A 21,254-nucleotide genomic window follows, 5' to 3' on the forward strand; every position below is an offset into this window, starting at 1 on the left:
ACGTACTAAGCTATACTTAAACATTATCACGTGCCTCTTTGGCTTCCTAAGCCAAAAAAATATGGTTAAGTTGAGTATGACATACTTATCATTCGTCTTTAACATTGCGATCCACCTAAAGGCTTTTCGCTTAATTAACCAGAACTCAATAAAATAGTTATTTTACAATTATTCCTATAGTGATATTTCTCACTTATGTATTATAGGCAATATTATGTTTGGCTACCTTTACATTGAAGCCTCCATCATTTCAAAGAGTGAAAAGTGTAGCCTCAGATAAGCTTTTTAGCCATTGCTATTCTTTAGTATATATCTACACGCAAAGGTTAACAAGCCATTATTAATGATTGACCATCATTAATTAATCATTAATCATGATTAAGGCCTAAACCCTTCGTTATACATTATTAATTATGTTTAACCTCAAGACTAATTTTTATCAGCTTATATAACTCACTCAACCATCATTGCTAGTTGCTAGCCTATTTTTTTTACCTTACTTATTTAGTATTAGGGTTAGCAATTTGACCCTTAATAATGATGTTTAATGTTGATGACCACCCAAACCCTCTTCATCAATGGCCTTTATAAGCATCCTTAGGTCCTATCAAAGTCATTAAGTGCTTCCTTTATGTGATCATTTTCGGATCACCCTAACATGCCTTCAAAAACTAACTATAAATCTTGGAAGAAATAAGAATATTAAGGTAGAAGACTTATCTAAGGCATAAAAACCTTAAAATACTTCCAAAACTTCACTGTAGTAGAACCCTAGCAGAGTTGAGATGCCTCACTCTTGAATCTTTCTTAAGCACACCACAAATTTGTCACTTAGAATGATAAATTTGAGATTTTAAATTTCTATCATGCTTACCGTAATGAACAGCCCAAAATGAGCAATTTTACTTAAGCCCAAAACTGCTTTTAACCCTATTTTGGCTTCCCTAAAGGGTTCTATATGCCTAAATAGCCATCCAGATCTAAAAGTCAATTCCTAATTGCCATAATTAATTAATTGCATCACCTAATTAGTTAATTTATTCTTAAGTTAATTTTAGGATCTTACAAGGCATGATATTTGTATGGACATCTAAGTATGAGTATTATGAATATTATATATTTATACGAGTGGATGCCCATAATTTTTAATACTTGAAATTATTCATCTCTCATAATCTCTTAATGAATGATTGATAAAGAGTTTTTCATGGCTAATGCATTTTAGCTTTCAAAGGTTAAATACTATATTATCATGTCATTCTTTATTCCTTTATAACATTAAAGTAAAATTTAATGATTGAAGGATTATAAATAGAGGATAGGTAAAAAGCATTATGCATCCACGTAAATAAAATTTACTTCCTTATTTTCTCTCTCAATTCTTCTTGTGTTACTATTTACTTTTCCTATTCTCTTTCTTTTTATTTTCATAACGTACATGCATAGGTACACACACATAATAACAATAATAATAAGCTCTATATTATTGAAGTAGAATCGGCTCCAATAAAAAAAAAGTTCGAGTAGAGTTGGCCATGTGAATTGCCGGACTGCCCCAATTTTAACTTATTGTATCTCTTTTCCATGCCAAACATTACTGTCACTATCATATAATATCCTTAGCACGGTGCCCAACTGAGAAGCCATATCTCAGTTTCTTTATTAAAAAAATATTAGAACTCATTAGAAGGGAAGGTAATCGCACGATTACCCGGCACTGCCATAGCTCATTAGGAATCATAATCATTCCCTATGGAGGGGTCACGGGTCTAAACAGGCCTCGCCAATCGTTGAGCCCAAAAATCGACCCGACCCGATCATAGCTTAATCGGATCACGGTGAACCCTAAACAAATTATCGTACCAGAGCACTCTCCTCCTTCGTCGCCATTGCTCACCGGCACTCTGGAGTCCTGGCCTAGCATCTCTGAAGGCTAGTCCTTACGTTTTAGTAAACATGACTGCCAAGGAGTACGAAGATTCACGTGCCGGCTACGACGACCACCGCCAGCTACCATCTCCACAATCTCAGGACATGGGATATGATCCAAACTTCGTACCCGACTCTGTGAAGTCCTTCGTTGTTCACCTCTACCGTCACATCAGAGAGAAGAATGTGTACGAGATTCACCAGATGTACGAGAACTCGTTCCAGACCCTCTCGGAGCGTCTCTTCAAGGAGACTCCCTGGCCCTCTGTCGACGCTGTGTCTCTCTACGTTGACAATGATCACGTCTTCTGCCTCCTATACCGTGAGATGTGGTTTCGCCACCTCTACGCTAGGCTCACTCCAACTCTCAGGCAGAGGATAGATTCCTGGGACAATTATTGTAGCCTTTTTCAGGTTGTGTTGCATGGTGTTGTCAATATGCAGCTACCCAACCAGTGGTTGTGGGACATGGTGGATGAGTTTGTTTACCAGTTTCAAAGCTTTTGTCAGTATAGAGCGAAGATGAAGAATAAAACTGAACACGAAATTGCGATCTTGAAGCAGTATGATCAGGTAGCTTTTCAAGTGGCTTAGTGTAGTTTTTCACTTGTCGTGATTTCTTGGTTTGTTATTGCGGGGAAGAGGAAAAATCAGATAGGCAGATGATGCAAACTCTTTTTCTGGTTTTGATGAAAGTAAATATCAATTTGGTTTGAACAAAAAGAATAATCAATTTAGGTTATCTAAGATGCATGCTTTTTGTGTCTAGCTGTAGATTTTTTTTTCTATTTATATTATAAGCTAAGAGTATGATAATTCCATTTCAAAGGCTTGGAACGTGTATGGCGTCCTCAACTTCTTGCAAGCTCTTGTTGAGAAGTCTTCGATCATTCAAATTCTTGAGCGTGAGAAGGAAGGCCTAGAACAGTTTACGGCTACTGATGGGTATAGCTACGATGGAGGAAGTAACGTCTTGAAGGTTTTGGGGTATTTCAGCATGATTGCGTTACTGCGAGTTCATTGTCTTTTGGGAGATTATGAGACTGGCCTAAAGTGCCTCCTTCCTATTGATATTAGTCAACAAGGAGTTTACACCAGTGTTATTGGAAGCCACATCGCCACCATCTATCATTATGGTTTTGCCAATCTTATGTTGCGGAGGTGAGATGCTCAAGGGCCTCTTCAACTTTGGTGTGTCTTGAATATTTAGTGGTTTTGATAATGTAGCTTGATGCCAGTTAAAAAAGAATAAGTATTTTTAGAACTGAAAAATCAATTTAAAGCTGACAATCTGTATGTGGAACCCGCGCTGCTGAGTTTTGAATGTCAACAAGCCCCTCTTCCCCAAATCAAGATTGTCTTGACAAAGCACTCTCTATTAACTGTATCTTATTTTTGGGTCTTCCTTGTATGTTTAATAACATAAGTAAGGTTGTGATATGATTTTGCTCTCGTATATTACTTCGTTTCAACTTCTTTTCATATATCCTAATTCATAATCTTACCTGCAGATATGTGGAAGCAATTCATGAATTTAACAAAATTCTTTTGTACATCTATAAGACAAAGCAATATCATCAGAAATCTCCACAGTATGAACAAATACTAAAGAAGAATGAACAAATGTATGCCTTGCTGGCGATCTGCCTTTCACTCTGCCCCAAAAACGAGATGGTTGATGAAACAGTGTACTCTCAGTTGCGGGAAAAGTATGGTGAAAAAATGATTAGGATGCAAAGATATGATGATGAGGCATTTGCTATCTATGATGAGCTCTTCTCGTATGCTTGCCCCAAGTTCATTACCCCTTCAGCACCTAGTTTTGAGGAGCCTTTGGTAAATTACAACCAGGTACCACTTCTTCCGTCTTGCTAGCAGAATAGAATAGCATTTGAATGCTTAGCACCGATAGATATCAAGTATGGAATTTGAAGCCATTGTTTTCCTTTGCCCTCTGCTGTAGAATGGGTGAACCATGCACTTCCTTGTCTCAATCTTGAAGGGAAAATAAAACTAGGGTAGTCATAGAGGTCGATCTCCACCTTCACCCACACCCAAAAAAAAAAAAAAAGGAGAGAGAGGGGGAGAGAGAGAGAGAGAATGATAAGGAGAAGGGAATCATTGAAAAACTATTGATGGCACAGCTGTTGGACCATGTTTGGAAGGACGTTTGACTAAGTTCTGTAATCTGTATCAATTTCTTTTGCATTTATGTTGCTGGAGAATATTTGGTTTTCTTTTTCAAGATGTTCATTCTTTTATTGAAACATCTGTCCATATTGATCTCCATTGTCTTATTTGATAGAATTTTTTTCCCCTGACTGATTTGATGGACGTTTATTGACCCTTCTATTTTGGCCTAATAAAGGCTTGCTAGTTGACGCTATTCTGCCATAGTTGCATAACTTGAAATATGATTGTTTGGATATTTTCTCTGCTTCCTCTTTTCATCTATGCTTTTTTATGGTAAATTGTTGAATGATATTCATTTTGGCAGGATGCCTATAGACTCCAGTTGAAATTGTTCCTTTATGAAGTGAAGCAGCAACAACTGTTATCAGGTGTCCGGACTTTCTTGAAAATGTATTCGACAATCTCTCTAGCAAAACTAGCAAGTTTCATGGAAGTGGATGAAGCCACCTTAAGGTTACTACGCCTCCCATTTTATGAGCGTTTCCTCACCATGTTTTGTTGTTTGTGGATAATTTTGTGAAATGATACTTGGTCTGAGTCTATGGTGATACTTGACAGGGCTATTTTGTTGACGTACAAGCATAAGACGCATGCTGTTGATAGGGACGGAAAAACTGTATCCAATGCTGATGTAGATTTCTACATTGATGATGTAAACTTATTGAATTCTTCTTCTTGATATTGCTTTTCTCTTTTAAGGGGTTCTTATTTTAAATAATGCATTAAATTCTTGTTAAATTAATGCTCAAGTCCCCTTAAACGTAGACTGCTGGTAATTGTGTCAACTTTGAATCCTGGTTAATTTTCTTGTTTATTCATTTATACTGTAATTAAATAAGTATGTTGGCAGAAGTTTATATTGGCCTTGCTGCTATGTGAAAATTCGGTTTTCAAATTGAGCTATTTGGCATCTTCTGTCTCATATGGTTTTATAAACTTGGAGTGATGGTTATTTGCTGCAGGACTTGATTCATGTTGTAGATCCCAAGATCCCCAACGATATGGTGATTATTTCTTGCGACAGATTGTCAAGGTATGCTTATTCCTGCACAGCCATCCGAATATTCGGTTTATTCGAATCTCTGTTGATCATTTTGTTCGTTGCTGTTCGCAGCTTGAAGGGGTGATCAATGAGATGGACGGTATAAAACTCGACTAAGTTGCCTATTGTCCATCCAATTCGAATGGACTTGTCCTTCTGGTTGATTCATTCTCTTTTCTATTTGCTTTCTAGAGATTTTCTAGATTTGTCAAATCTTGGGGTAGAGGATGTTGTTAGCTTTCCCCGTGTATTACTCTATATATATATATATATATTGTTTTTTCAAACTGATCTTATTTAGGAAGTAGCGTAAAATTCTTATTGTTCCTAGAAGGGATGAAGTACATAACTCCTTCAAGCGCATAGCCAGTGTTTTTATTCATGATTCATTATCATAGATGTACCTTCTTTTACGGCATCATCATCTCAACTGAGACCATCTTATTAAGTTCATGATTATTTACTGAGAGAAGTAAAGAACTTGTTTTTCAATTTGGTCAAGATAGAGAATATCAGTTTAGCCCCTTAAACACTTCAATCAAAATGGTTCCTTCATGTCAAATCACAGCCATTTTATAGACTTACTTTTTTTTTTGGAACAAACATTTTATAGGCTTATTGATCTTGATTCAATGTGAACTGACATAGCTGGTTGACTTGTAACTTGGAGATTTAAGTGAGTCATTTAACCCAAAACTGACTCGCTCAATGTGTGAGATTTGCTTAAATTACTTTGCACTGTTAAGGGTCAATGCTAATGTATCAATATAAAACTTATAGTAATTATATTATTCATCAATCAGGAATAATGTGATTTATTTGAGATCTGGCAGAACCATGGAAGTACACCTTATTGGCCAAATGCAACGGGAGGGTCGATTAGTTCGGTGTTTTGGAGAATAATTCTTGAGAATTGTATTCAGTGAATTAATTATTATTTTGAGGCATGAATATATGGGGGAGTTAGGACTAATAATTCATTTATCATAATTATAATTTTTTAGTCATTTTTAATGGCTAATGCATTGAAGGCCAAAAACAAGTGACCGCCTGAAAGTCGTGTCCGTAATTTTTTTTGTAACATAAGTGTTGCTATAAAGTATGAGTGTTCGATTTTCACCGAAAAATAAAGGTGGGAGTAATGAGTGTTCAGGGCTTCAAGGAATTGTGGATAACATGTTGAATGCCAAGACCGCAAAACGAAAAGCGAGGAAACTATGCGGAATCGTGTGTAAGACGCTTCTACTGGAAAGTACATGCAATGAATTAATGCAAAGCAAACTGTTCATGAAAATGTTTTGGTTAAACTTTATATATATATATATATATATATAATATTATTACCTCTGAACAATTTTTTTTTTAAAAACAAGAAAGCTCTTAAAATTTTAATAAAGAATCCTTGACTAAACTTATTTATATCTAAAATTCTTAATTTTTAAAATTTTATTATAATTTAAGTTAAGGATTGATTTGATTAATTTTTAAAAAAAGGACAAAATTACTCCTTTTTTAAATTAATATCAAAATTTATCTACTTCACTTATTAATTTACTTACAAATATTGTTAATTACCTTATTTAACTCGTTTTTTCATTTTAAGTGTTAAAATTATCGTATGATAACTTATTAATTCTTATACTATATATTATTTATTTACTTACTAACTATTCTTAATTGTTCTAGTGAAGTAGAGCATTTAATAAATAAAGTAAGATAATCCTGATATTAATTTAACTAAAAAATAATTTATTATTTTTTTAAAAAATTTTAAAAATTTAAAAATTTTAAATATAATTAAGTATGATCATAGTGTTTTTAATTCATCGCATCAATTACCCATTATTTCCTCCGTTCATGGGCCCATGCACATTTATAGCTAATACTCTGGCCCCCATTTTGATCCTCTGACATGGCTTCGATCTCGTCATGACATTGATGGTGTGAGGAAATTGTGAAGGAATGACTTCTTCCCATTTTCTCCGCTGGTGCTCGGCAACCCCAGGGGGAGGATGAGAAAGGGACGTCTGAAAAATTTTCACTTTATCTCTGCGGGTAGCCCAGAATTAAAGTAACAAATTTTACTCACTAAGGTTATACACGAAACTTTAAGAATAAAGAAGTATGGAAGTAAGAATTTATGGGAAGATGTCGGAAATTTGCGCGAGAGAGTAACGTGTGAATTTATTTTTGTCATAATCTATGAGGGAATCTTAGGGTGTAGGAGAGGGGGCGACGCTTCGCCTGTCTGCTTCAGTTTCTCTTCGCTTCTGCCTTATGTTGAAAGACTAGAGCTATTTAGGTTTCTAAGGTCTGTCTCGTTTTCCTCCGTTCATGGGCCCATGCACATTTATAGCTACTACTCTGGCCCCCATTTTGACCCTCTGGACCATGGCTTTGATCTCGTCATAACATTGATGGTTGTGAAAATTGTGAAGGAATGACTTCTTCCCATTTTCTCCGCTGGTGCTCGGCAACCCCAGGGGGAGGATGAAAGAAAGAGACGTCTGAAAAATTTTCACTTTATCTCTGCGGGTAGCCCAGAATTAAAGTAACAAATTTTACTCACTAAGGTTTATCCACGAAACTCTAAGAATAAAGAAGCATGGAAGTAAGAATTTATGGGAAGATGTCGGAAATTTGCGCGAGAGAGTAACGTGTTGAATTTATTTTTGTCATAATCTATAAAGGGCGTCTTAGGGTGTAGGGAGGGGGCGACGCTTCGCCTTATCGCTTCAGTTTCTCTCTCGCTTTCTGCCTTATGTTGAAAGATTAGAGCTATTTAGGTTTCTAAGGTCTGTCTCGTTTTGAGTCGCGACTGGGAGCACCAGGACCTTGATCCCAAGCCCTTCTAGCCGAATCCAAACTCACCCTCCTCATCTCTGAAGCACTGTTCCTTCAATGGCCAGCCTTTCTTCGACTTCACCTTCTCATCAACACCCACTATTTTTCTTCAACTGCAATGCTTTCTTTCTTGGGTTTTCTGAAATCGAGATTTGAACCAATAGTTAGGAATCGCTTGAGTTCAAATCTACAGGATTTCCAAGACAGGCCTTCCGCACGGAACAGGTTTCAAGCTAGAACGAACAAGGTTTGTGGATTGTGAGAATTGAGAAACTGGGTTGTGGATTCTTCATGCTGGAAATCAATTCAGCATTAAAGAACTTAAGAGAGTTTAGTGATAAACTGGGTTTATAATCGATGTTTGTGCATGCTTTAGAAATTGATGGATTCATATTGATTTGATTATTCTTGTTTCCTTGTTCATTCATTCGACATGGAGTTACCGAAGAAGGATGAACAATAAGAATTAGTGGATGGTGTTGCGTTCTCACTCTCTTTCGCAGTCACATGCAATGAACAATGCAAAAGCGGTATTTTTGAACTAGAGGCCACGGGCATTCACATCTGACGGTAAGCAAGATCAGAGCCACGTCATAGGGTCAAAATGAGGTCAGCGTATGAGCTGTAACCATACATCAGAGCTCATGATGCATCATGCTAGCAAAAATAGTATTCTTCTTCTTAAATTATAAAATAATTTTAATAAAACTTTATATATCAGAAATTTATTAAATATACTTTACAATAAAATAAAAATATAAATATTTAAAATACTTTTCATTTAATATTCTATTAATAAAAAAATAAAGAAAGAAAATATATAATAAGGATAATATTAAAAAAATATTATAATAATAAAATTTATTTAATCAAAGTATTTTATATTTTGAGACATTAATTTTTTTTTAATATCTTATAATTTAAGATGATGGAATAAAAATAGGTTACAAATACCATAGAATTTTTTCACAAGAGATGTATGATATCTTTAACTTATTATTATTATTACAATATCACCCGTCCTTGTCCTTTCAAAATTAGTGCAAATCAACCCGCGGTTAACATTGACAGTTAAATAGCTTCTTTTTGATTTATAGATGCACGTGGTGGCAAGTTTAAAGCGTTGAGCTGGATGCACTCCCACATTGTTCACTAGCCTCGTCGATAAGTGGAAGAAGAAGTGGCTTTCATGTCTGGGAATCAGAGCAACGTCTGACCAAGGACTTCTTCAGCCTGATCGCCATTGTCAACGACGGAAAGAATGGTGGCTCTGTTGGCGTTCTTCAGCCTGGTGTTTCTACAAAAAAATCACCATGCTTTTCTCTCACAAAAAGAAGCCTTGGCGTGAATTAGTTTCAGGTCCTGGTGCAGAAGCACTTGCTTGATTTCGTTCTTCCATGGAAATTAGTGTGAGTAGAAAGAAAGAAGTATCCATCTTGATTGATTGCTAAGAAAATGTGCCAAAAGGGAAAAACTCGGGGTTTCGATTCCCCGGACACCAAATAAAATCCATTGACAAAACAGTGTTCGATATGGGCCTAGTTTTTTCTTACAAGATCCAATTTCTTGAAAATTTAGCAAACATGAAGCTTCAATTTCATTAGAACACAATTTTTCCAAAAGAGAGAGAGAGAGAGAAGAAAAAACCTCAAAAGCCCTTCGACATCAAAATAAGATCTAAATTCAACCCATCACCACAAGCACTAAAGCAAAAACAGCAGAGTGAAACCAAAAAAATGTATGCATGGAAAATAAAGGGTGCAGACAATCCAGAGACTAACCTAGAATAAACTTCATAAAATGCCCCGACGACCCACTTGGAGACAAAGCTATATCGAGCTAATTAATTCGGTGAAGAAGATGAAGAGTAAGCTTTGTAGCCAGATCCTAGAGACTTGCGGTCCCAAGCTTGATCATCTGGAACCCATTGCTCAAAATGAAGAGGCGTGTTTTTTTGAAAAGTCACGTACTTTTAGAAAATCATGTTTTTATAATTAAAAAATATGTTTATGAAATGTTCTTAGAGAATTATAGTCATTAAGCCATGTCTCTCTAAATTTTAAAAGTACCTTTGAATGATTATAAAACTAAAAATGTTACTTGATACAAGGAAATAATTTCAAGAAAACTCTACATATTAAAATAATATTTTTTTATAAAAGATTATTATAAATAACCCTTGATTCATGAACAAGGAAGTTCATGAATTAATATAACACCCTAGAATCTTACTACCAAAAACTCAATCAAATAACATAATGATAAAAAGATTTAAATTGATAAAAGCAATTACCATAATATAAAAGAGTAAAAGCCAGTTCCTTAAATTTATTATTTTATTTAGATAACCATGGTAGGAAAAAAATTAAACTTATTTGAAGAGTTAACATGGTTATAAAGAGATTTAGTTAATAAGTAATTTAAAAAAAAACTAATCTTGATAGAAAAGGATTAAACTAGTTACAAAGGCTACCAAGATTTAAGGTTTGACCTTACTATTTAAAACTATAAATAATCCTACCATGGTAGATAAAAACAAACTAAAAATAATATCTTTTTTTTTTAAAGACTAGGCTTATTAAAGCAAGCAAACACGCTTGTGATATCCATCACAAATAGTTAAATATTTATTTTAATAAAAGCCGTAAAACATTTAAATTCTATATTCACAACAATATTTATTCTATATAAATGAGTCATGCAATTTCTATGGACTCATGTTTCAACTAACAATACTCTTATTAGTTATCAATAAATAGTGAACTATTTTAAAAATAACCCAAATGATGAAATGAGTCTTATACTAGCAATTGATTATTCTATAAATTGAAATGGGATTTAAAGCTTACTCAAGCTAATCTTAAGCTTTCAAATCTTTCTCTTTTGCTCGGCTAAGCTTACCCAAAATGATAAGAGAGGGTGAGTACTAGCATCTTAGTCCTAAAGTTTTTACTATATATGTGCAAACTAACAACCATCACAACAACATTATATGCATACATATAGTTTCATCATTATTATTCAATTATCCAACACAACATATCACCATCATTCATATTCATAATATTTATATGCAGTATGTGGTCATATGCAAGCTAGGTAATAGCCCTTATTACTTTGTCCAATTTTATACCATTGATTTGAACTATAGGCTTATTCATGGTCCGGCTACACATTGGACCAACCAAAGCATCTTTGGTGCTCGAGATGTACCCACCAAAGGTACAATATCTAAACCCAAACTATAGCTTCCCTCCTTAAATAACCCAACAAGGAGGTGTCATTGTCCTACTTTCTCCCTTTACAAAACCTTGTTAGATAAGTATTAAAGAACAAGACTTGCATAAGATCAAATATTATGTGTAAAGTAGAGGCGAACCATGTTATTACTGATTATATATTTCAACATCATCATCTTTTTCATCCCATCATTAATGCATGCCATGCAAATGCAACAAGCATAGTTACAAGTAGGTTTTGGAGGAATTATGATACCTTATTTAATCATGGTAATAAGTTACAATCACGCTTGATAGGATTAAAGTAACTCATCAAAATTCATTATCATATTCTTTATGATTTTCAACAATTTATCATGTAGTCTACAAACATGTATCATGCTCATTTAATTAAAATTATACATGGCGATACTTGTATTAATTACCATACCAAATATGGTTCTCATAATAAATTTAGATATATTATTGGAGAAATTTTTTATCAGTAGAAAGATATCAAAAAAATCTAATAGATCCCACCTTAGATTTCTCACTTTTCAGAATCTAAAAACTAAATAGATATGAACAGAACATAATATTTGAAATATTACCTAGTCTTAGAAAGACTAAAATCACCTTTGAAATATTTGATCACGAACCTAACTTCTAAAATTTCAGTGACTCGCGTTCCTATCTCTCTTTTTCTGGCACATTGTTGCTGTAACAAAATCAAGAACGAATGGTGCGCTTCTCCTTTCTGATGGCTTAGGTTTGGATTAAATGGGGGGGGAGTGGGCCTTAAGCCCACACTAAAACTCTTTTATAAAAACTTATGATATATCTTATTTTTTCCTCAATATACATTTTTATTTTTGAATCCTCCTTAATGTTATTATTTTGCTAGAAATTAATCCTTATAAATCCTTTATTATTTTTTATTTTATATATTTCTAATCCTCAATATATAATCAGCAAATTTTTGTATACATTAAAATCCCTTTTTATGCCTCACAATTATATATAATTATTTTATTACCAAAAGATTAAAATTTAAGATGTTATAATTAACATAAGGTTGTTCATGAACCAATATAAAGGTTATGAACTAACATGGTTTATTACTTTTAAGAAGAGTTTTATGCTTAAAAAGTATCACTTCAAGGCATTATTTAATTATCTGTAAAATATCATTTACCATCACTCATTTGGAACATCTAAAAAAGAGATCCATCGATTGAAATTCATTACCTTCATTCTTTAAATGCACAAGAGATAAAGTTAACCATTATTATCTTGGTTTGAGTTTTGGTAATGCAAACCCATACTTCAAATTTGTCATTGTATCCTGAAAGAAATTTATCATTAACCCAACTTACTCCCCAAGATTGAAATAGATGGGGGCAAATTATGCCTAAAGAAAAGTGTTACCCATGCCTTTAAAATGACATGCATAACTTTTTTCTTTATCTTTATTTCTTTTGTCAAAGAGCTATTCCTGCCAACACAAAATACTTGACATAACTCGAACAAACAAGGCATCAAGTTAGAAAGGTAAAAAAAGGCAATATTGTTTCCACAAAAAATCAAGGATGCTTGGTGCTCTTCGTAACATTTTTACCCTCTAGCCCTTTCATAAATTACATGCAAAATACCAGCATTTTAATTCAATTGGACGAACAAGACAAGACCAAGTACACTTAGAGAGAAGGAATCTCCTCCTTGCATTAATTGCAATGCCCACCGTCAAGTTTTTGGATTTTTTCTTGGGAACATTTTAATGGGAACAAAGATTTATTATTTGCTTTTGATACCTAATAGACCTAAGGTCATGTTTGGTATGATGAAAGAGTTTTTGATGGAATTGGAATTAAAATTGAAATCAAAATTGAAATTGAAATTGAAATAGAATTGGATTTGAGAGTGTTTTTGGTATGACGATGGAATTTTAGCATAAATTTAATAAAATATGTGTACTTAGAATAGGAAAAGACCAAAGTGCTCTTTTTAAAATTAAAAAAAAAACTTATCCCCAACAGCCCCATTCCTCTCCTTCTTAAAAGCATGACATCACTGCCTCCTCCCCTTCCTCATCTAATGATTCCAGTTCGCATTGTCAAATGGGTGGATGAATCACTTCCTCCTTGTCCTTCTCATTTGATGAGCATCCTTGTCGTTGTCTGTCACTACTTTCTTTTTCTTCTCCTCCAGTAAAGACCCCCTCCCATGGTCTGTCACTACCTTCCATGGTTTATCGTCACTGCTTTCTTCTTCTTCTTCAACAACATTTGACTGAATAAGAAGCTAAAGACCAAAAAAGAAGAGAGGAGGAGATCAATGCAGATGATGATTTCCTTCAAGTAGGGTTACAACAATACCATTGTGTCGTCTAGTGCTGCTTGATTCTTCATCGTCATCCTCTAAGTATGAGCATCACAACCTAAGACCACCTACTTCATCTTCCTTATCTACCTCATGCATTGCCAGATTCACACCCAAACCAAGAAGCAAGTTCTCGATAATATCACTCATACAACATCTATTTTTGGATATTCATGCCTAGACCAATAATGCCCATAGAGACAGAGAGATAGAGAGAGGTCACGAGAATGCATGGTGAGAGAGAGAGAGAGAGGCAGATAGAGAGAGACGCGAATGGTGATGGGTCCTTCATTATTGATAAGAATGCATGATAAAGGTCCTTTAACGTTGGCGAGAACACATGGTGATAGCTCCTTCATTGCCGGTGATCATTCTTGAACCAAGCCGCGTCGAAGATTTTGCTGCCTCACATGGACCGTCGAGACAAGGAGTAATGGTGGAGGAGTCGCTGGGAAAACATAAGATAGGAAGACAGAGACGTGTGATGTCGAGATTAGAGCATTGAAGTAGAGGTTATTGAGGTCTGAAGGAATGAATTTCATGAATTCATCTAATTTCATAGAGTATGAGAAAGAATTGGATTCCATTATTTTTGCTAGAATCAAATTCCTTAGGAATCACAACTCTTGCTTTCCAAATGCATTTGTATTAAGATTCTATTTCTGATTCCATTTCTTTCTACCAAATTCAATGATACCAAACAGGACCTAATGAATTCTCTTGCTTGAATAGGGGTTTGGTTTCGGTGCATAAGGAGCACCAATGGACTAGCCAACCGTCCAAATCAAAACAAATTTTATTTTATAATAATTAAAATAAAATTATAAAAAATAATAAATTTATTTTTATTATCAATTTAGATAATACAAGTTTAATCTTATGGTCTACTTGATATTAAAATTTTTTAAAATTTTTACAAATTAATTTTCTAGAGCTTTTCTGGACAGTTTAATTTTAAAATTTTAACTCACAATTTTCTTTAACTTTTTTTTAAAATATATTATCTTTAATTTTAATATTCTTATTACTAAAATAAAAAATTTAATCTTAAATTTAAACTATTTCACATATATTTGGACAATACATTTATCAAAATTATGAAAATTTTATTATTAAATGGGATATTCATTATTTTGTTGTATAAAAAAAATAAACTGTCTAAATTAAATCTATATATCCAATGATTGATAAGACAAATTTATTAAAAAAATTAATTTTTATTTTAATAAATATTAAATAAAAAATAAAATAAAAACCTGTAAATCTGAAAGCCAAACCAATTCCCTTGAGTAGTCTACCAAACATGCTTGAAAGTCGGTTAGAGTTAGGCGAGGCTTGCATTGTCGCCATCAACAAACTTAACAGTCAACTTGGAAACCAGCCGCCCCAGTCCTACCCACAAAATAAGCATTTCTCATGCCCACCATACCAACGTTTAATGCCCCATGTGGAAGCCATGAATCGAATTTAAAATTCGCGAGATTTGCCAGCTTAGGCTTATCTTTACCTCAAGCCCAAGCAGGTGCCCTAATCATGCATTATTGCGAAACCAAAAGCTCACACATTTTCAATGCATTTGGGAATGGGGAATTCATGGCGAATCCCGAGAAATTCGAGCTTTGGCCTCTGATAAAGTGATCGTCGTTGTCCTGTGACAGATCATTTCTCAACCAGAGATGTTGAATCGCGACAGATTGTTCTGGGTGAAGTTGAGCGGGGTGGTAAATTTAATTGTAACGCTCTACGGGGTTGGAATTATTCTGTATTGTCTTTGGTTTCTGAAAACATGGCAAGAGAAAACAGTTGGATTGCCTTTCTCAGCCACACCATTGTAAGTTTCGTTTTCTATTCTCCCTCTTCCGCCTCATTCTTTTTGTATGTCAATGGTTCATCACAGAAAACTCTTCCAACTCCTAATCAGTATGTTCCTGGTTCCATTAGTGGTTCTGTGTTTTTAGACATCACCAAATGGCTGCTCCGCGTACTGATTTTACTCGGTTCTATCACTCTTGTGAACTGTGATACTTGATTTATTTTCAAGTTAAATGCTGTTCTGACCTTTACCAGTGAACAGCTGAACTGAAAGTGGTTCTGTCAAATCACAGAAAAATCATGATCTCCAGACGAACAGCTTTCTCCAAATAGATAATTCATTTCCATGCTATTTTGGGTGATTTTTTAGCTGTGACAAATTGGCGCTTCTGCTTCTGCTGAACAGGTTTATACATATATGTCTGGCCATAGGAATTGCTCTCTGCTTAGGCACGACGTGTGGTTGTGTAGTCGCCAACTGGTTCAGCGATTGGATGCTTTCGATAGTATCCTCTTCTTTGAAGATTTTTCTATTAATTTTCTTTCACACTCACAGACATTGTTCCGTCGTAAATTTAGTTGGATCCTTTACAAATTTCAGTACATTGTGATCATATGCTGTCTTGTTGCGTTGGAAATTGCTGTGGTTGTCATTATATTCATCACGATGGACTGGGTAGCGGTATGCTTTCTCAAATTTGTCATATTAATCTTCCATAGCATCATCATTGGCTAGAGACTTCCAAGAAAAACCCAGCTTACATAAAAGATTCATCTTCAAAATATAGCTAGTTGAGTTTTTTGTATTGGGGGGTCATTGCTTGTTGATGATTTCTTTTTCTTTTTTCTTTTTTGATACAGATACTTGTTGATAATTTCTATCAGAGAGACTTGATTGAATTTCATTTTCTTCTATAGAACTTTTTATTGTTGATAATAATAACAACTGAGCAAGGAAGATAACGGCATAGCTTGGGAAGAGTCTCACAGTATAGTGAGAATGGATAATATGTTAGTATGATGGTCTTACCATTATATAGATAACTGGTCTCATTCAACTAATGGATATCTTCATTCTTATATATACTTGTTTTTGTTTTGTGGCAGAAAGTAAATGAGATCATTGACACGAAACATTCAGAGTTCAGGATTTTTATCCTTTTCCATGTGTGCATGTGTCGCGTTATTCTTCTGGTATCATTAGTACCTCAGGTAATAACTAACTAAATTCTAGCAGTTGATGTTTTCAAGCAGAGGCTAGTTCATTCAAATGCTGATATTTAGCAGTATAAACAAAGAATTTAGAGAGATTGTTGAAGCCTTTGTTAGAAATTAAATCATTGTTGAAGCCTTTGTTAGAAATTAAATCTGGTTGTTGCACGTGATTTTGCAGATAACTGCAATTGCTTTGGCTATTGGTTTGCTGGCTCTTGGTACTCAAGCCGCGAGGTCTGGCTGTGGCAACCCTTCTGTAATACCTGATTTTCGTCAATCCTTTCTAGTTTTGCGCAGCTCACGTGTACATGAGGAATCAACGCATCAACTTTAGCTCTCATATTTGATGTCAAGTTTTGAGCAGAACACAGCTAAAAAGAGAAAAAAAGAAAAGAAAATCAGAATAAGTTGTGACTGCGTTCAAGAGTTGTTAAAATACATGGATAGCAACCGAGCGTAATTTTGGCCAATCCCCTGAGCATAAACTGAATGCGTCATAATAAATTAGTAGGACCAGAATGCTTCTACAACACGTGGTTTAATTGGTGTTGGCGAGAGGATGCAATTTTTGGTCCCAAATGTTATTGGGGTGCTGCCTACTGGGTCAGAGGATCACGTGTCGCTCACAAGTGGCACCAAATTTTTGATCCCCCTGGCAACTACCACTGCATTGATGATAACCCAACTTTGAATATTTAAAGCGCTTAAACCATGTTAAAGTATGTGAAGAAATAGAATTTATTATACATAAGCACATTTCTTGCATCATTCTACCGTTTTCAAATATTAAAAAAAATTCGCACAATTCAAAAAAATTAGTTAAGTATAATAAATATGTTTGAAATTAAAATAAATTAGATTAAATTATCCTTGTTATAATGAAAAAAAGTTATTTAGTGAAAATGGTATAGAAACCAGAAGGGAGAAAAAATGAGATTCAATGGAGGGTTATTAAAAATGTTAATTTTCTGTTTTGGAAAATAAATAATAACTTCATGAAAGACAGTTTAAAAAAATATATGATAAACGTTTCGTAATATAAGACCCATCGTTATCTTGTGGACTTAATATCTCGATTTTACTATTATAGATATAATCTATTTTCTTGTGCAATGCATAAAAGATGAAAAATAAGATGTATTGTCATTGATCATGAATCGTCCAACTAATTATAAATTTTATTAAGATAATATTGAATGATTTTGAAAGATGTGAGTTTTAATATTATATTTTATTTTATGATTAATATATCATATAGATTCTATATAGAGCCATAATATTTATAATCCATTAATCATACAACTCATTTCATACGTTATATTCTATGTATGAGGCTCTTATATTATCTGGAATTGTAAGGCTATTTAGTTTTCAATAATTTATGTGAAAATGCCATGAATCATCTTTCTTTGTGACCATAAGATTGAGCTTGCAAATGGAGTGAAACTGGGTTGAATAAATCCCTTTGTTAGCAGTTCTTCTACTTGCTTCTCAATTTATTCTTTTTAATAGTGTGGGTACCTATATGGTGAAAGGTTAGGAGGGTTAGTCCTTGAATGGAGGCAAATTGGTAAGTTCTTCAAAAATAGAGGGAAATTTTTCAAACAGTGGCTCTGGATTGAAATATTGGAATAGATCAGACTTAGGGGAAGCATCTATTGATTGTATTGAATTAAACTAAGCACCCTTAGTGTTATGAGGGACTCCTTGAAGCTTATATCTTTTGCTATTCACAAAAAAAAAAAAATCATAAATAGTTGATACCATTTGGCTTGCACTTTCTCGAAAAATGCTAGTCACTTAATATCAAGGACTAGATCAATCCCTCCAAGAGTACAAAGGTAGAAGTCTTCCTTAATAGTCAGCTTTGTTAGTTAGACTTCTATATTTTTACATATTCGATTGTAATGTACAATACTACTATCATCAATTTAGCTTCCAAAGGTAGAAATATACTAGGTAGGAAAGAGAAGATCTTGTACTAGTGAATGAAAGATAAAGTTGTGAGTGGATCCACTATCCACCAATAACAACACCTCGCAATCGAATAGCATACCTCTAAGTTTCATGGTAGACTTGGTATTGCTTATAAGAATGGCATTTACAGAAATTTCTGCACTTTCAAGTTCTGTTTCTTCATTCTCAGCTTCTTTAAGAGGAGGCATGATTTCCTCTCCTTCATTTGCAATTTCTAGCAATGCGAAGGATCCTTTGCAACAATGCCCAGGCTTGAAAATTTCACCATAATGGAAGCAAAAACCCTTCTCCCTTCTTCTTCGGTGTTTGGCGTCCATGGTATATGGCTTGGACAAGTTCGCGGTCGTTGGTTTGAGAGCAGAAGAGGATGACGTAGAGGCTAGAGCTCGATCGGTGGACGCCACTTTTATCGACCATTTTGTATCACGTGCGGAGTAGGAGGAAGCATTAGTGAACTGGGTTTGGTTTTGAATTGAGTTGGGCTTAGGTCCATAAGCACTCATATTCCCTTCAAATTGCAGGGCAAGACTCACCACACGATAGACACTTCTAGGTTTGTGAATATACACGTTCGAACGCAGCTATGCTCTCAGGCGAATTAGGAAAACGCCGAGGAGATAGTGTTTGGCCAAATTTTTTACTCTGGCTGATCGCTTTACAAACTTTTGATGGTATTCTTGCACGGTGCCTGCTTGTTTGATGTTGCAGAGATGTTCATTGGGATTCTAGTATTCGGGTGGACCATAATTTTCTTGCAGCACAATCACCAACTCTTCCCAGTATAAAAAGGTACGTTTAGAGTTTATCCATGAAAATAAGTCTAATGCGCCTCTTTCTAAAAACATCGAGGCTATATCAACCTTTGATTCCTCCAGTGTATAGTAGTATCGGAAGTACTTCTTCGCCTTAAGAATCCATCCCAAGGGTCTTCTCCATTGAATTTGGGGAATTCAATTTTGGGTTGAGGCAAACGAGGACCCCTCTTGTAGTAAAAGTCTGATTCTTTTTCACTTTATTCTTCCCAGTTAATCTGTCTTCGCCGGTCTTCCTGAGTTCTTCTGTTTATGTGTATGGAAGGGGCTTCTATTGCCTCTACTTTTTCTTGTAGCAAGGTAAGCTTCTTAAGTTGTGATGCAATAATAGCCAAATGGTCGGGTGCAGTTGGGTTTGGATTTTCTAGGTTTTATATATCAGAGGGTGTATCGTTGGATTAGGTGGCAGGGGGTTTGATAGTTTCATTCCTAGTATGCGTGATAACCATGATTAACCGGCTTTGATGCCAAATTGATGAGTATTTAAAATAATAAGAGAAAATAAGAGAAATAATTAATTTTTTGGAAGGTGATAATTAATTTTTTTCTTTTGTCCACTTAAAGACAAAGACAAAGAATTTAATGTTAGAAATCAGAATAAAGTACTGGTAAGAATTATTCGTAAACAATGAAATGATAATTTAACTCTTAAAAAATCATAGTTCTGTGTTGTTTCATGAATTAACACAACTTTAATAACTAATAGTTATTTAAAATAACTTTTTATAAAAAGTAATATTCTTTTAATATGCAAAGTCTCTTTAAACTAACATTTTTTTAATCAAGTAGTGATTACCACATCTTCTGATTTTATAACCTCTAAAAATGTTTAGACATTAGCAAGACAATCTTAGTGATTTTTGGTGTCGTAACTTTCTGTGTAACCTTTGATAATTGGGAATATTAATGAAGGACTCCTAAAAAAATTGTAACATCTAATACCGATTTCTAACAAATAAATATCAATAAATTGGGCAATAAAATTATTATTTTAATAAATATCCGATCAGTCTAGAATCTTGATTAGATATTACATTATTTCAAAGGTGTTTCATTGATATTTTCCCATAGAAATTTCTTATTTTTTCATCTCTTTAATTTAAAAATATTTCAACAAAAACTTCCTAGTAAAATTATTATTTTAATAAGTATTTGATTTTTCTAAAAATATGATTAAATATTAAATTATTTCAAAGGTGTTTCATTGTTCTTTTCCCACAAAAATTTCTTACCTTTTCATCTCTTTAATTTTAAAATATTCCAACTAAAACTACCAATCCTAAATTAGGAGAGGCCATGCTTACTCATATAATCAAGGAGATAATTTTTGTCCAAAATGTATTTTCTTTTATAATGAGATGTATTTTTTTATTTATCTACGTATGTGTTCTTATTAAAATAAAGTGTAAATGATCAAATTAATTTTTTAAACTTTAGGTTCAATAATATCATAGAGTTAAACTTATTTATCGTGCAAATTATTTTCTTAATTTTTAAAAATGATGTAATTTGGCTTTTGCGATTAATAAAGACGAACTTAGACCATTTGTTAACAAAAAATAATATAAAATGACCTATAATTTTTAAATTCTTCTCTGCAATCTTGGGTTCTTTTTTTTTTAAAAAAAATTTTGGTTCTTTTCTATTCTCTTTGTCCTATTCATTGGGTAAAGGGAAAATAATTTTTTTTATTTATAAGTTATTTTATTAAATTTTTATCATAAATTTCTCTATTGCCCTTCATTAAATGTTAGAGAGAAAAAATATATTGTTAAAACATGTATATTCAATAGATATAAAATAAAGAAATTAATAAATTTTTAGATAAAGTTA

General features: G+C 33.8%; 2 protein-coding genes across 5 annotated transcripts; both read left to right on the forward strand.

The window, feature by feature from the left end:
• Nucleotides 1-1,860: 1,860 nt before the first annotated feature.
• On the forward strand, nt 1,861-5,582 carry LOC129304199 (uncharacterized). Of its 2 annotated transcripts, none has more exons than XM_054943886.1 (7): nt 1,861-2,502; nt 2,759-3,090; nt 3,441-3,780; nt 4,427-4,575; nt 4,681-4,774; nt 5,085-5,155; nt 5,237-5,582. In XM_054943886.1, exons 1-7 carry the CDS (start codon nt 1,957-1,959, stop codon nt 5,247-5,249), a joined length of 1,545 nt encoding a protein of 514 aa, XP_054799861.1. In that variant the 5' UTR covers nt 1,861-1,956; the 3' UTR covers nt 5,250-5,582. The 2 variants fall into 2 exon arrangements, with proteins under 2 accessions (XP_054799861.1, XP_054799862.1); XM_054943887.1 differs by having other exon boundaries at nt 4,681-4,753.
• A 9,404-nt stretch (nt 5,583-14,986) lies between these two features.
• LOC129303318 (tetraspanin-19-like) lies at nt 14,987-17,162 on the forward strand. 3 transcript variants are annotated; one of them, XR_008591455.1, is made up of 6 exons: nt 14,989-15,436; nt 15,824-15,923; nt 16,019-16,099; nt 16,336-16,428; nt 16,525-16,629; nt 16,811-17,162. XR_008591455.1 is itself a non-coding variant. In XM_054942547.1 (5 exons), exons 1-5 carry the CDS (start codon nt 15,282-15,284, stop codon nt 16,964-16,966), a joined length of 597 nt encoding a protein of 198 aa, XP_054798522.1. In that variant the 5' UTR covers nt 14,997-15,281; the 3' UTR covers nt 16,967-17,162. The 3 variants fall into 3 exon arrangements, 1 of the variants encoding a protein (XP_054798522.1); XR_008591454.1 differs by having other exon boundaries at nt 14,987-15,436; nt 16,019-16,428; XM_054942547.1 differs by lacking the exon at nt 16,336-16,428 and having other exon boundaries at nt 14,997-15,436.
• The last annotated feature ends 4,092 nt before the right edge of the window (nt 17,163-21,254 follow it).

This window comes from Prosopis cineraria, unplaced genomic scaffold, assembly GCF_029017545.1.
Source record: "Prosopis cineraria cultivar Desert tree isolate PC_DT_omini unplaced genomic scaffold, ASM2901754v1 PC2, whole genome shotgun sequence".
Classification (NCBI taxonomy): domain Eukaryota; kingdom Viridiplantae; phylum Streptophyta; class Magnoliopsida; order Fabales; family Fabaceae; genus Prosopis; species Prosopis cineraria.

Excerpts from the sequence above, each read along its gene's own strand:
- LOC129303318 (XM_054942547.1), top strand. The coding sequence starts at position 15,282 with ATGTTGAATCGCGACAGATTGTTCTGGGTGAAGTTGAGCGGGGTGGTA. Across the intron at positions 15,437-15,823 it reads CCTTTCTCAGCCACACCATT|GTTTATACATATATGTCTGG; the intron begins GTAAGTTTCGTT and ends TCTGCTGAACAG. Across the intron at positions 16,100-16,524 it reads TCACGATGGACTGGGTAGCG|AAAGTAAATGAGATCATTGA; the intron begins GTATGCTTTCTC and ends GTTTTGTGGCAG.
- LOC129304199 (XM_054943886.1), top strand. The coding sequence starts at position 1,957 with ATGACTGCCAAGGAGTACGAAGATTCACGTGCCGGCTACGACGACCAC. Across the intron at positions 2,503-2,758 it reads TCTTGAAGCAGTATGATCAG|GCTTGGAACGTGTATGGCGT; the intron begins GTAGCTTTTCAA and ends TCCATTTCAAAG. Across the intron at positions 3,091-3,440 it reads GCCAATCTTATGTTGCGGAG|ATATGTGGAAGCAATTCATG; the intron begins GTGAGATGCTCA and ends TCTTACCTGCAG.